Source organism: Notechis scutatus, chromosome 8 (genome assembly GCF_049901735.1).
Source record: "Notechis scutatus isolate UNSWTSFEM ecotype Mainland chromosome 8, rNotScu1.2, whole genome shotgun sequence".
Classification (NCBI taxonomy): domain Eukaryota; kingdom Metazoa; phylum Chordata; class Lepidosauria; order Squamata; family Elapidae; genus Notechis; species Notechis scutatus.
The window spans coordinates 19,833,801-19,849,512 of NC_142016.1; the positions used below are offsets into that span (position 1 = coordinate 19,833,801).

Consider the following 15,712-nt stretch of genomic DNA (forward strand, 5'->3'; position numbering starts at 1 on the left):
ATAATTTGAGTTTGCCGCGCTTGGGGCGTCCAATCGCAGCAACCCGTTAACTAGCCAATCGGATTAGTCTAAAATGACCAATCACGATCGGCTATTCACGGACCAATCAAAAGTGCAGGATTACGAGCCTGCCGTGGAAGGAAAAGCAATTAGAGTTTCAGGCTTACGAGCCTGCTAGTTCGGAACAGATCTCTTGAATGCTTGTTCATCATATACTATTGATTGACATTATAAGGCACAGAGACAGTGGCGGGGTTAAAAAAAATTTACTACCGATTCTCTGGGCACAGCTTGGTAGGCGTGGCGTGGCGTGGCGTGGCTTTGTGGGGGTGGCAGGGGAAGGATACTGTAACATCTCCATTCCAACCCCACTTCAGATGGAAGGTTACTGAAAAATCCCATTCCTTCCCCACCCCATTAACCTGCTTTACAGCTCCGTTCTCCTATGCAGGGCAACAAAAGAAGACCTAGCCGATCAGTTGGGACTCGGGAGGCAGAGAATAGATGGTGGCGAGGCCAGTCAGAGGTGGTATTTGCCGTTTCTCCAAACTGCTCAAAATTTCCACTACCAGTTCTCTAGAACTGGTCAGAACCACCTCTGCACAGAGACTATCCACCATTTCACTATGTTCTCGGTCAGTAGTAAGCCTGGCTTTTGTACCTAGTTTCTTTTCTTTCTTTTTTTTGAAAATTTTATTTGGGTTTTCACAAAAACAAAATACAAATAAAACATCTTTTTTTGAAATAGCATGGTCCCAGGTTATTACTTCTTCATACAGACACAAACTCAATTTCATGTTCATTTTTATGTTCTATTCCATATCTTATTACTGTTTTGTATTTTCTACATAGTTTTTCCCCTCTTTAATTTTCTCAACTTTATTTTGTCCTGTTTCAATTTCATATTATCTTTTCTCATTAAACAAATTTTCCCCTGTAGTTACTAATTGGAGTATGACATCTTCATATCTTTTAATTTTATCCATTCAAACTCTTATACCTTTAAGATTATAACATTCAATATAATACATAACTTCCAATCAAATTCTGCTTGGTACATTCTTAGAATAGACACTATATTCTTAAAAGGAAAATATTATATATATATATGTAAATAAAACACACATTCCATTCCAATTCAATTCTATCATTAATATTTATTAAAATCTTAACATCTTTAACATTTCTTTTCAGTTAAGTATCATACTTCCTTAGGAACACTTATAAACTGCCAGAGCTGAGCTGAGAAGGGCCATCAAACATGCCAAGGAGATGTATAGGAGGAAGGTTGAGGGCCACTTTACTGACAGTGACCCACAGCAGATGTGGAGGGGGATACAGGCCCTGACCAACTATAAAGGCCAGGGCCCAATGAACAGCGAGAGCAGTAGCACTCTAGCAGAGGAGCTAAACAGCTTTTTTGCACGCTTTGAGACCACCAAGAACCTGGACATACTGCCTCACGAGGACCACGGCGCTGCACCTCTTTCTCTTCAGGTGCATGAGGTGAGAAAAACACCGAGAGCAGTAAATCCCAGGAAAGCTGCAGGGCCTGATGGCATTCCTGGTGCAGTAGTTAAAGCATGTGCTGACCAGTTGGTAGACATACTTACAGAGCTGTTCAATCTATCTTTAACACATGCCATCATCACACAATGCCGGGAGGCCGCAACCATCATCCCCGTTCCCCCAAAAAACAAATATAAACACTCTCAATGACTATAGGCCTATAGCGTTAACAAGCTCCATTATGAAGGTTTTTGAGCGACTAGTTTCACAGCACATCAGAGACTGCCTCCCGCCCTCCTTTGATCAACATCAGTTTGCTTATAGAGCAAACCAATCTACAGAGGATGCTGTGGCCATCACATTTCATAGAGCGCTGAGTCATCTGGAGAACAAACAGAGCTAGGTGAGGATGCTGTTTGTGGACTACAGCTCTGCGTTTAATACTATCATCCCAGATATACTAGTAACCAAACTGTATAATCTGCAGGTCCCTACCCCCACGTATTCCTGGATTAAGAACTTTCTGACAAACAGACCACAGTCTGTTAGACTTGGCCCCCACCTTTCTTCCACTATTACACTCAGTACTGGTTCCCCCCAGGGTTGTGTCTTGAGCCCCCTGCTATATGCCTTGTACACCTTTGACTGCTCACCAAGCCATGCAACAAACACCATCATAAAGTTTGCAGACAACACGACCGTGATTGGTCTCATCTCCGGAGAGGATGAGATGGCATATAGGGCAGAAGTAGAGAACCTGTCTGTCTGGTGTTCACAGAACAATCCGTCACTGAATGTCCATAAAACCAAAGAACTGATTATGGACTTCAGGAAACATGAACAGGACCACGCCCCACTCATCATCAATGGAGAACGAGTGGAAAGTGTCCCTATGATCAGATTCCTTGGCACCCATATCTCAGCTAATATCTCCTGGTCCCCTAACATCAAGGCCATAGTGAAGAAGGCTCAGCAGTGGCTGCACTTCCTGCGGGTTCTCAGGAAGAACAATCTGGATAAGAAGCTGTTGCTGGCTTTCTATAAAGCCTCTGTGGAAAGCACTCTGACGTACTGTCTGGGTGTGTGGTATGCAGGCTCCACAGCTGAGGACAGAAAAACTGTACAGAGGGTGATAAACACAGTCAAAAGATCATTGGTTGCCCTCTGCCCTCCCTGGAAGACCTAGCCAGGTCCTGTTGCAAAAACAGAATCAAGGCCATCATAGAAGACCCCTCACACCCTGGCAATTATCTTTTTGACCTGCTGCCGTCTGGATGGCGCTTTAGGTCAATAAAATCCCACACCACTAGACTAACAAATAGCTTCTTTCCCTGGGCCACCCGAACCACAAATAAACACAAAGTCACTACTTTACTAAGATGTGAAAAGGTGTGAAATCTCAATATCTCATTCAGATGTATAATAACATATTACAGTACAATCCATCTCTTGTGTATCATACTCGGCAAAGTGTCACAGTCAGTGTTGGATGTATATTTTGTGTATATTTGTAGATATTGTACTCTCTAATTGCAAATGGAGATGTGGGTACTCTATTTTTTTTATCTTCATTTTTAAGTGCTCTGGTTTTATTGTATTGCGAACAGTTGCTGGGGTGCATCCACAGTTCATTGTACTTGTACAATGACAATAAAGTTCTTCTTATTCTTATTCTTATTCAATGCAGAATACAAATCAGGGTTATTGCTGTGAGAAGGATGTATTGCAGGCAAACTTTGCCCAAAGCCTAGAGTTCGATCCTGACGTAGTTCAAGGTTGACTCAGCCTTCCATCCTTCCAAGGTTGGTAAAATGAGGACCCAGATTGTTGGGGACAATAGGCTGACATTTCAAACCACCCTGAGAATGCTTTGAAGCACTATGAGCCACGGTGGTGCAGTGGTTAGAGTGCAGTACTGCAGGCTACTTCTGCTGACTGCTGGCTGCCTGCAATTTGGCAGTTCGAATCTCACGAGGCTCAAGGTTGACTCAGCTTTCCTTCCATTCTTCTGAGATGGGTAAAAGGAGGACCCATATTGTTGGGGCAATATGCTGACTCTGTAAATGACTTAGAGAGGGCTGTAAAGCACTGTGAAGTGGTATATAAGTCTAAGTGCTATTGCTAGGGGAAAGCATATATACATCTAAGTGCTATTGCTTTTGCTTTTGTTATTGTACCCCATCAATGATTCAAACTCACACATGAAGTGTGTGGATTGACTGCATTTTGGAGCAATGGGATAGGCACCGAATGAACCAACCATTTTAATCTTCCAAGATTGCCAGATCTTATTTCTAAGTCCCATGCGGATTCACCAATATCCCAGGTGTTTGGGATCATGGATGGATGGAAAGAAGACTTTTTGAAATATCTGAAAGTGTCACAAATATCTACAAAGGTGAGGCTACGTTTTCATGAAAACTGGAGTTAGATCATGAAACACTGAATTATTGTCATTCAATAAAAGGAGAGTGTTAAACTCAAGGCATACTTTCTTCTCCTATAACTGATAGGGTACATAGATTTTTCTTGACCTATGAATCAAGAATGAACAACTGGACATCAAATAAGAATGTAATTATTCACTTCTGAAATCAAAGGAAACAGAACTTTATAATCTGAAACTTATTAAGTAGTTCAAGGTAGTGTTGAGAATATCCCTAGACCACTCTTAAGCCTATAAGAGCCTATAAGCCTATGATTTGCAGAAAAATAACAGAACCATGGTATAATATGCTTGTGACATTAAGCTCAAACTATGCTTAGATAATGGCTTTTGACCACATTTTTATTTACTAGAATCAACTAAACATTGATGTGGCCTAAACTTCATTAGAATATTGGAAAAAATGATAATTTCCAGAGCACAATGATAAAGACAACATTCCATTTTAATGCTGAACATATTTATTTGCAAATGTATTTTTTTTAGAGAAAACCAGCGTTAACCAGTATTCCCAATTAAGAAGAAAGTGTCCTCAAATCAACAAAAGAAACATTACTGGAACCCTTCTCAGAAGAAAGTAGCATTTTCCCTTTGGTGTAACATTAGGAAGAAATTATGGAAGCCAGAAAGAGAAAGTGTTGGGAGGGATCTGTGGATTTTATTCTGGACAAATGCAGTTGGTGAATCTATAAAAAAAAAAGCGGGGGGGGGGAGAAGTGAAAGTGAAATATTGGCATTAAAAGGCATATTTAGGCAACTAATTTTTCAGACTTTTGCCTTCAACCTCCTCTTATTCTCAATGACATTGATTCCAATAATCTACATCAGTGATGGCTAACCTTTTTGACACCAAGTGCCCAAAGCGCATGCACACACACACCCAAAATGCAACCTATGCGCCCCGTGCATGTGCCCCACCCCTGTGCATGCAATACATGACCCCCACATGTGTGCCCCACCCCCCATGCGTATGTGTGCGACACCTGCATCTGCGCCCCATCGCCCACGCATGCACGCACAACCCCCGCACATGCCTCGCCCCCCCGCATGCATGGCAGAGACTTGAAGAACAGGTGGCCAGTGGGAAGTGCACATTGGGGTAACGGCTTGTGTGCCCAGAGATGGCTCTGCGTGCCAGAGGTTCACCATCACGGATCTACATCAAGGGCCCCCAAATGTTTTGAATCGGTTCTATGGAGGGGAGTTTTTCCATGGACTGTAGGGTTCCTGGAGAGCTATGGTCTATTGCTGGCCTACAGCCCAGGTGTTGGACCTCCAAACACTTTGGACTGGTTCTATGAAGGGTAGTTTTTCCATAGACTGGAGGGTTCCTGGAGGGCTGTGGACCATTGCTGGTCCACAGCCCAGGTGTTGGGGACCCCTGATCTACGTATTTGAGAGCAAGTTGTTGTAAAGTCCCAGGAGAAATCTGCATACTATGCATCTGTGTTAAAACAAAGCGTATCTGTCATACTCACTGGGGTACATCTTCATACTGAGATGCTTTGATTATATTACCTGTAAAAATAAAAACAGAAATGTAATTAAGTAATTCAGTGCTAAATGATTGGAGTGTTCATTCTATGGTGGGTGTTACTAGGAATTAGTATTGTTTAATTGCTTAAAAAACACAATGATGGTAAATAATTGTAATTGTATTCCAATACTTGCTGAATTGATTCATCCCTAAAATATTCTGCAGAGCAGCCTTTGGATGATTCCAAAAGGGGCAAGAGATATAAATGAGGCAATACATAATTTTATATGACTCTTCCATCCTCTACAATTGCAGCCATATCAATCCCACATATATGCACTTATTGGCATTTAACTTGCTAAAAAATAAAACATCCTTGTGTTGTTTGGAAAAACTAGACTAGCAAAGACATTCTAAGTAATAATTCCTAAGGAAAACTGAGTGAAACTTTCAGAGTTTGGGAATCAAATCAGCAATATAGATTATCCTCACTTACCAATGGTGATTGGGATCAAATATTCTGTTGCTAAGTTACACGGTCATAACACACAATGTCATGTGATCATGCCAACTTATAACTGCAGTTGCAACAGTTCGAGTTGCCATCATTAGGCGAATGCCACTCTGTGTCCCAACATCGCATGATTGCCATTGGTGACTTCCTGCCTGCTTCCCCACTGACTTCACTTGTCAGAAGGTAACAGCAAAGGTCCCAGATGGGGTTCACATGATTGAGGGAGGGTGGAACAACTGCAATGATGTGGACCCATGATAGTCCTCGTTCAGTGCTGCTCAAACTTCAAACATGCGCAACTGTGTTGACATTAAATGAGAACTACCATTTTTTAAACTACCCACTGAAACAGACTGTCAATTTCGAAATGTGCCTGTTCTGACCTAGGCTTCCCCAACAGCACGTAGTCGACTCCTCGTCCCGATAAACCCCTTTTATTTAGTTTACAGTGAATTCGTCTCCAGCAAAGTCCCAGCTAATAGTCTTTCAAGATATTTCACATTTACAGACCTTTATCAGGCTTGGAGAGTTGCCAGGCCAATATCTTTCAGATGCCACACTGTAGCAAGAATTGGCAAGAATGCAGGAACAGATTTTCACCCAAATGAACTAATTATCTCCTGCAAAACCCCACTCCCCTTTCACACCTCTTTTATTCCCTATGTGAGGAGACAGTCAACCGTCCACCTCTGGCTTTACTCCCAAGTCACCCCTTGTTCCTTAGCTGCTCCCTTCTCCTGGCAGCTCTGTGCATACACACATTGGGAACAGGCTCCAGCTGTTCTTCTGCCTCACTGATGTCTGACTCCGAAGGTATCTGATAACTGGCAGGTGGCCCTGGCCCCATCTCTGCCTCTAATGCAGAGCGCTTATCAGAGCCTTCCCCAGACTCAAGGAATGGCCCAGGTTCCTCCCCAACCTCCTCACTGTCCAAATCTGCTGCCAGCTCCACTGGCTGCTGGCAGGCCACAACAATGCCCTGTTGTTGCAGCCATCTTTCCGTTTCTCAGCTTGCCACAGACTATGGGGGGGAAAGGGGGAAGAGGTTTGGAATACTGGCCCAGATAACAAGAAGAAATCGTCTTGTGGGAACCAAGGTCATCTCAAGAGATATTTGGCAGAGGCTTGAAGGAGTTGCCATAGAGACATCAGAACACCTAATTGGACAATGTGACCTGGTTGAAGGAGGGGAGGGAAGTCTAATTCATTCTTTAATTAGACGAAACCATGGGAACTAGCTAGAGTTGGTTTTGCTTCACGCATGCCAAAATGATGTACTCAATAATGCTTAAAAGAGATGTGATCATTTCATCTTGCTGACTTGGTTGGGTTCATCATTTGGAACCTTGACACAAACAGGTTATAAACAGTGATGTTCTCTGAAGGACTTCCTCCAAAACTTTTTGTTATTTTTCTGCATGGAGTAATGGACAGGTTAAAGTAGTGTTGTTGTTTTTTATCAACCTTCATAAGATATGTAGACGTCAACTCCTAGAATTCCCCAGCCAGATAATGCCAAGTATTAGTTCTAGTGAGAAGTGAGCAGCCTGAAATTTTCAATTTACGCTAACTTGATCCTACATGTATGTTGGGGAAAATATTCTGTCAAGCCCGAAATTGACATATGTGTAGCCATTTTACTTAGGCTTAGTAACTTCTAATATTTCTAACTTCTAATATTGTGGGGTAATTCCGGGTTGTGTCAGATCTGGAATTACAACGGACTTTGCCAATTTGATGCTTTCCTAAATAAAAGAAATTGTTTTGGAAGGTGGACTTTGCTTTTTTTCTTTTTAAATGGATTTCATCACTTGGAAACCTGACATATTATTGATTTTAAGGGCCAGCAGAATCTTCTTCTCTCACCTTCAAAGGAATAAGCCTGTTCTGACCCTACTCAACCGCCTACTCGTGAGGAGAAACTTCTTTTTTATTTAGAAAGGCAGGAATACAGGCATTCACTGACAAAGGTCCAGATCACCCCTCCATAGGTGATTCACAAGCCACCTCTGAGTTCCCCGCAGGGAACATTAATTAGAACTTCAATGCCAATACAAAGCATTGAAGCAACTTGGTTAGTGGCAAGGAAATCCTGACAAGGAATCCACTGGAGGGAACTCTTCTGGAGCATGAACGGTTACCTCTGACAACCATGCCTCCCACACCCCTCCTCCTTATATCCTAGCCAGAGAGAGGCTTGTTAACATCTCCTTCTTTTCCTAGATAGCTGGCCCTCAGCCCTGCATTGCTCTCCTCTCTGCACTTCTCTGCGCATACATACATCTAGGACAGGGCCCAGTTGTTCCTCCCCCTCACTCAGCTCAGGCCGATCAAAACAGCTGTCTTTCCACCTGAGCATGAGTAGATGAGCCCTGCTCAGCATCTGGCTCTGAGACCTGCTGCTTCTCAGGGAGCCTTCTGCCATCTCCAATGGTAACCCAGGTACCCCCTCCGTCTCATCCGACTCATCTGACTCGACTGCCATCTTCTCTGGCAGTTGACGAACTACAACAAAACCTTCATAAACAGTACACTTTCATACTTACTAGACTTTTGGAGCCTGATGTTTTTGGCTAAGGTGAGCAGATGTTCCAGATGCAGCTGTACCAGAGGGCTGAGCATTGGATGAAAGTGCAGACAAAGACAATCCAGGTGTACCAGAGGGCTGAGCATTGGATGAAAGTGAGGAAGCAAGGCTGGGTTGTGAAGCGTTACCATCTGGTCCAGATGCAGACAAAGACAATCCAAGTAAACCAGAGGGCTGAGCATTGGATGAAAGTGAGGAAGCAAGGCTGGGTTGTGAAGCGTTACCATCTGGTCCAGATGCAGACAAAGACAATCCAGGTGTACCAGAGGGCTGATCATAGGATGAAAGTGAGGAAGCAAGGCTGGGTTGTGAAGCGTTACCATCTGGTCCAGATGCAGACAAAGACAATCCAAGTAAACCAGAGGGCTGAGCATTGGATGAAAGTGAGGAAGCAAGGCTGGGTTGGAAGCGTTACCATCTGGTCCAGATGCAGACAAAGACAATCCAGGTGTACCAGAGGGCTGATCATAGGATGAAAGTGAGGAAGCAAGGCTGGGTTGTGAAGCGTTACCATCTGGTCCAGATGCAGACAAAGACAATCCAGGTGTACCAGAGGGCTGATCATAGGATGAAAGTGAGGAAGCAAGGCTGGGTTGTGAAGCGTTACCATCTGGTCCAGATGCAGACAAAGACAATCCAGGTGTACCAGAGGGCTGATCATAGGATGAAAGTGAGGAAGCAAGGCTGGGTTGTGAAGCGTTACCATCTGGTACAGATGCAGACAAAGACAATCCAGGTGTACCAGAGGGCTGATCATAGGATGAAAGTGAGGAAGCAAGGCTGGGTTGTGAAGGGTTACCATCTGGTCCAGATGCAGACCAAGACAATCCAGGTGTACCAGAGGGCTGATCATAGGATGAAAGTGAGGAAGCAAGGCTGGGTTGTGAAGGGTTACCATCTGGTCCAGATGCAGACAAAGACAATCCAGGTGTACCAGAGGGCTGATCATAGGATGAAAGTGAGGAAGCAAGGCTGGGTTGTGAAGGGTTACCATCTGGTCCAGATGCAGACAAAGACAATCCAGGTGTACCAGAGGGCTGAGCATTGGGTGAAATTAGGGTAGCAGGGCCAGGTTTTGAAAAGGAATCAGAGGGAGGTTGTGAAAGGGCACCAGGGGCAACTTGTGTAAAGGGAGCATAGGCAGATTGTCCAGGGGCACCAGCAAAATATTGAGGATCATAAGGAGCAGAGGAAACAGCTTGTCTTTGGGCAGCAGGCCAAGATTGTGCAGGGAAAGCTGCTCGGGAAACTGAACCAGGCAAGTTATAGGGGACAGAATTAGGTGGGTTCCCATTGTTAGGCACTGCCTGCAGAACAGAAAAAAAAATGAAAGAAAAATTTAAAATATGGAAGATATAGTCACCGGTCTGGTTTGTTTCCTACAATCCTTATTTTTAAAAAAAACAAAAAACCCACCAACTGTATTGAAGCCCATGGATGCATCTCTTTCCAGTGGCTGTCCAGCAGAGATGGGTTACATGAATTTTCCTCTGTCCCAGGGATTGACTCATTCTGCCCTCCTACTGTGGTGGGTTACAGTTCCCACCAGCTTTATTTCCTGGAGCTGCCTGGAACTTGCATTCCAAACATTTGACTAGTACAAGTAACTTCCACAGCATATTTTAAGAATTGGGACTATCCCCAAAGGATTCCATCTGGGTTCCCGTAAACCAAAAAAGCTCTAAGTGTAACCTTAAAGAAGGACAGGCTTATTGCAACACTAACTCAGAAGGACTTCAATGCACTTCATTGCATAGAAAACATTGGGAAATTTGTCTTTTGCAAGAATTTGGATCTGTCCAGCAAACTGATGCTTCCAACCTCCCTGCTCTTGCAGGAAAAGTTCTTATAAGTGATTAGCTATGCTTGGCTAAATAAGATTCAGGATCTAGTACGACTGTGGTTCTAGATCCTATGTGTCATGCTCTTGGTAGAGTCGGACTCTGAGGGAGAGGAGGAACAGCTGACAGGGAGTGGAGGTTGTGGAGGAGGCTGGGGAAGGGCAGAGGCCGGCTGGGCAGTCAGAGGAAGAACCAGGCCCATCCCCTCTCCATCCTAGGACATGCAGGGAGGAATGGAGAAGGAAACAACTTGGCTTATGAGAGAGGAAGTGGCCATGATCCCCCTCATTGGTGGCAGCTGGGGAGAATAGTATATAAGAGAGACTGTTAAAACACAGTGTTGCCAGAAGCAACGTGTGTTTTATTTTCGGCTGAAGTTATCTTGGTTTGTGTCCTTCCAACAGACTGTGCCTTGTTATCTCCTGGAATTTGATAATTACTTATCCTGGTCCATTGTGGAAATTTCTTCATAGTAGTTTGTTTGGGTTTTTATTTCATCTCTATCTGCTCATTAAGTTTGACTGTGTTGCTTTCTTTTGAAGACTATGTTTGAGTAAGTTTTATCTCCAACTGAGAATTATTGAACAGTGGAGCCAAGTTGGAGGCATTAAAGGACATTTATTTACATTTTGGATTTTGTTACATTTGTGTTACACTCCGGGTCATCAGACTATGGAGAACCATAGCTGTGGTCAGATGAAGAAGTAAAACAATGATTGAAATTACTAAATAAAAGGAGATGAGAGATGGATAATCCAAATCACTGTTGCTCTCATATGTAGGATTTCTAGTGCAGCAATACTCACTTTGGAAACTTTAAGTTATGTGGACCTCAACTCTCAGAATTCCCCAGCCAGGAGAAGCTGGGAATTAAAATCCATACAATTTAAAGTTGCCAAGGTTGAAAATTACTGATTGAGAGCAACAATTGTACTCAGTTACCCGGCACATATCTGGTTCTACAAAACTCAGATAAAATATACTGGAGAGTTAAAGCCATGAAACAGGAGCATATTTTTTTAAGAGAAGATGCCATCATGAATCCAGATCTACCATATTTCCCCCCAAAATAAGACCATGTCTTATATTTTATTGCCACCAAAAAAGGCACCAGGTCTTATTTTCAGGGGGAATGATGTCCACTGACTCACCTCACCTGACTCACCCCGGCCTCCTTTTTGCTGTCAGAGGCCTTCAGGAACTTCTTTGGCTGGCAAGGCTTTCCTGAAAGCCTCTCTAGCTGATAACGCAGCTCTGGATCAATCCAGAGCTCTGATATCAGCTGCAGAGGTCTTTAGGAGAGCCATGCTGGCTGCAGAAGAAATGGGCCAAGGTGCGCAAGACCTGGCTGCAACTGTCCGAAGGTAAGTAGTAGGATAGCTCCACCACCACCCCATTCCCACCCTAGCTTATTTTTTACCTGTGCACCCTGGAGTAGCCGGGGTCTTAATTATGGCTTATTTTTGGGGTAGGGCTTATATAGGGCACACATGTAAAAATCAAGCTAGGACTTATTTTTGGGGAAATATTTTTGGGGAAAGACGGTATGTGGAGCTGTAGCAAGACGTAGACTGACAAACAAACCTTTCTCTGCAGACAGTCCTCAATTTATGACCAAAAGCAACAGCAAACATCCAGAAAGATACTTAGGACCTGGATTCAAAGTTCCAATGGCCACCGCCCCCCCCCTGCCCAACAGTCACATCCTTGCTCAGCAACAGTTTTATCCAAAACTGATGTCTATTTCAAGTTTCTGGCAAAAAAAGAGCTCCATTGCGAACAACGAGTTCTCTTAATGACCGCAGTGTTTGCAAAACAAACATGGCATTTGCTTAACAATTGCTGCAAAAAAGGTCATAAAATCAGTCACAGTCACATGATGAATGACTGGCATGAATGACAACTTGAATTGCAGACTCAATTATGGCTGTACGTCAAGGACGACCTGTGTAGGCAGGATGCATCTATAATAATTGGGGGGGAAGGGACAACAATTCCCATTTTTGCCTTTGGTCTCTATGAATGTAAGGAAAGAACACTTTTGATATTTGGGGCCAGCAGAAGCTTCTCCCATCTCCAAATGGATAGGCCTTCAAGGGAACCTGTTGCACTTCCATACTCACTGTGCCAGAAGCGGCTGAGACAGTAGATGGCTGAGCAGGGAAACGCGAAGGTTGTTGAGCTGTACCTGCAACAGTGTTGCTTTGTGGAGGAGAAGCGTAGCCTTGTGGAGGTGGACCATAGTAGGGTTGTGCAGGAGAACCATAGTAGGGTTGTGCAGGAGAACCATAGTAGGGTTGTGGAGGAAGACCATAGTAGGGTTGTGCAGGAGGACCATAGTAGGGTTGTGGAGGAGGACCATAGTAGGGTTGTGCAGGAGGACCATAGTAGGGTTGTGGAGGAAAACCATAGTAGGGTTGTGGAGGAGGACGATAATGCTGGAGAATTAAACAGTCAGAAGAGGAAACAACCAAAACAAAATCGCTAATCCCAATTGTTTTCCAACCATTGTCATTAAAGAATACCCATCAACCATATTGAAGCCTGTGGATGTATCTCCTCCCAATAGCTGTCCTGCAGAGACAGGTGAAATGAGTTTTCCTCTGTCCTAGGACATCGTCTCTTTCTGCCCTCCCACTGCGGTGGATTACAGTGATTACACCACTGTTACATCCTGGACCTGCCTGGAACTTGCATCCCAAACATTTACTAGCTATGACTGACTTCCACAGAATATTCTAAGAGTAGGGATGGTTCCCAGTTCCCATCTAGGTTCCTGTCAACCATAAACCACTAAAGGTAACCTTAAAGAGTGACAGATTTACTATAGTGCCAACCCAGATGGACGAATTAATTTCAGTGCACGGAGCCTAGTATGTAGACAATGTTGGGAAATTAAATCCACTGCAAGGGTTTGGATTTGGGGGCTATTGAGAGAAACAGATATGAACATCCAACTTCCCCCAACTAACTTCCAGCAAACAGATACTTCCCCTTTCCCTGCACTGAAAGAAAATTCCGCTGCATTATTATAAGTGATCAGCTATATTTGGCTAAACAGGCTGACTGCGATTTTAGATCCTACAGAACACTATAGGATCTGGTACGATGAAGAAGACAGTCAAATTGGTGGAAATTACTAGATAAGAGAAATAGGGAGCTGGATAATCCAAATAAATACAACTTTCATATCTAGGATCCGTATACGGAAATAAAAATTTCATGCAGTTATCCCATAGCCCACCTGGGCTCCTAGTGTAGTAGTTAAGGTGTTGGAGGAGGACCAAAGAGAAACCCTGGACCAAGTCTACTTTAAGCAAGGGGAACTCATATGGTAATTCACTCCCTACGCAGCCCTCTAATATTCCCTGCAATTTACTCCTCCTGCCACTCCCACCTCACAATCCAGATACACAACAATGGCAGTGGTGGTATGCTACCAGTTCGGCCCAGTTCTACCAAGCTGGTAGTGGTGATGAGCAGCAGAGTCTGAACCAGTTCAGACCCACCCACCCAGGCTCCCATACTGACTTTTATCTTCTGCTTTTGAAGCGCAACTGCTTTACGCGGCACAGAAGAGTGCCGCGCGACAGCTGCTGAAGCAACCAGGAGAGTGCAGGCTTGCAGGAGGTGAGTTGGAACGCCTCTGTGCTTGCGCAAAGTGCATGTTTGCCCTGTGCGTGCATGCAAAATGTGCAAGTATGCAAAGGGCTCCCACGAAGCCACGCTCACCGAACCGGTGGTAAAAATTTGTGAATCCCACCACTGGACAATGGCAATTCCTATCTGCAAACAATCTACCAGATAATATGATATTGTTGTCTACATTGGTGAAGTCAGTGGGATTTCAGATATTGGTGAAGGAAAGACAATGTGGCCCCTTATTGCAACGGAGGTTCAGCGTGGATCCTTCTGCATGCTTCGTGCCCGTCATTTCTCGTGATTTCTGTGCTCTGGTTTTCTAAGCAGATGGTTTACTGTTCTTGTTTTAGTTTTCCAATCCTTTTCTTCTTGTGTTTATAATACAGCGCCCTGTGCGGTACATGCAATGGTGAATGTCTATGGAGATTCTCGTCATGCATGCTGTTTCTTGATCAGGCCACTTCTATTCAGGGATGGGCTGCTACCGGTTCTCACCAGTTTGGGTGAATGGTACGAATGACGATCGGATGGCCCTGCCTACCCGCCCCTACCCTAGTCTGTCCTATATTTTGGTGTTTTGCAGCTCAGCTGAGGTGCGGCACAGCAGATTGCCACGCTTCAGCTGTTTTATTCACTGGCGCTGCAGTAGAAGGTAAGTTTTAGACCTGCAAATTGGCAGTTTTCAAATGCTGCATGCACACGTGAAGCACGTGCTCACTGAACTGGTTGTTAAACCGGTAGAATCCCACCACTACTTCTATTTGGATATGTCACCCAGGAGGTCAAGCTTGGAGAACGTTTTCAATTGGTCTAGAGCAGGGGTGTCAAATTGGATTTCTTCGAAGGCCAGATCAGCATTGTAGTTCTCCACAGGCTGGACAGGGGGTGAGGAGACAGGATGGAAACTTTCTGCAGCACTCTGCTAGCCAAAATGAGGCACAGGGGGCCTCACGTGGCCCTTTGCTCCCCGTTTTGGCCAGCAAAATGCTGCAGGAGGCTGTTCAGGCTGAAAACGGGGCACGAAGGGGCTGCACGTGCCCCCTTGTGCCCCCTTTTGGCTGCCAGACGAACTGCAAGCCAATCATTTGCTATTTCCAGGCTGGCCCCGCAGGTCAGATTTAAGCACCTCATGGGCCGGGTCTGGCCTGGGGGGCCTCGAGTTTGACACTCCTGATCTAGAGGAACCAAGCTCAAGTCTCTCTTTTTTTAATCTACTGTTTGTCATCTTGTAATGTGCCCATCATCGTTTGGAAAATGGTTATATAACACCTGAAGGTGGTAAAGGAAAGGTATCCTACTCACTCTGTTTCGACAACTATGTGGATGAGCATGGCCATGCTACAGCAATGAAGAGGGAAAGAAAAAGAGAGAGAGAAAAGATCAATATACATTCCGGATACATAAAATAAATAAATTAACCTGCAAGCTGAAGCTTCCAATCAAGGCAAAATGAGGCAATTAGTTTGACAGGACAGGAGCAAGAATTCCAGATGTGAAGGCACGGCAATAACTCAACACGGTTGGGAAGACACCAGGGACACAGATAAGCAAAGTCAACACAAGATAAACTCACGTTTGCTCCCGGCAGTTGCTGCACTCAGCATGCATTTCTTTTAAACTCTCATTCCCAGCTGTGGTTAATGAAGGGAATCAGGGCCCTTTCCTTCCCCGTAAGTGATGCAACTCATGTTGCTCT

General features: G+C 44.3%; 1 protein-coding gene and 1 long non-coding RNA gene across 8 annotated transcripts; one reads left to right on the forward strand and one right to left on the reverse strand.

Annotated features, from left to right (window-relative positions):
* Nucleotides 1-4,382: 4,382 nt before the first annotated feature.
* Nucleotides 4,383-12,612, reverse strand: LOC113423265 (uncharacterized). Its single transcript, XR_015750520.1, has 3 exons — nt 12,498-12,612; nt 5,434-5,473; nt 4,383-4,641 (listed from the first exon to the last, which is right to left on the reverse strand). It is a non-coding gene; the product is annotated as an uncharacterized LOC113423265 (long non-coding RNA).
* On the forward strand, nt 8,512-9,625 carry LOC113423264 (uncharacterized). Of its 7 annotated transcripts, XM_087971003.1 has the most exons (8): nt 8,527-8,628; nt 8,674-8,724; nt 8,770-8,820; nt 8,866-8,916; nt 8,961-9,011; nt 9,057-9,107; nt 9,153-9,203; nt 9,537-9,625. In XM_087971003.1, the coding sequence occupies exons 1-8, from the start codon at nt 8,533-8,535 to the stop codon at nt 9,594-9,596; spliced, it is 462 nt and encodes a 153-aa protein (XP_087827129.1). In that variant the 5' UTR covers nt 8,527-8,532; the 3' UTR covers nt 9,597-9,625. The 7 variants fall into 7 exon arrangements, 4 of the variants coding, with proteins under 4 accessions (XP_087827132.1, XP_087827129.1, XP_087827131.1 ...); XM_087971006.1 differs by lacking the exon at nt 8,674-8,724 and having other exon boundaries at nt 8,512-8,628; XM_087971005.1 differs by lacking the exons at nt 8,961-9,011; nt 9,057-9,107; nt 9,153-9,203 and adding exons at nt 9,345-9,395; nt 9,441-9,491.
* Nucleotides 12,613-15,712: the final 3,100 nt, after the last annotated feature.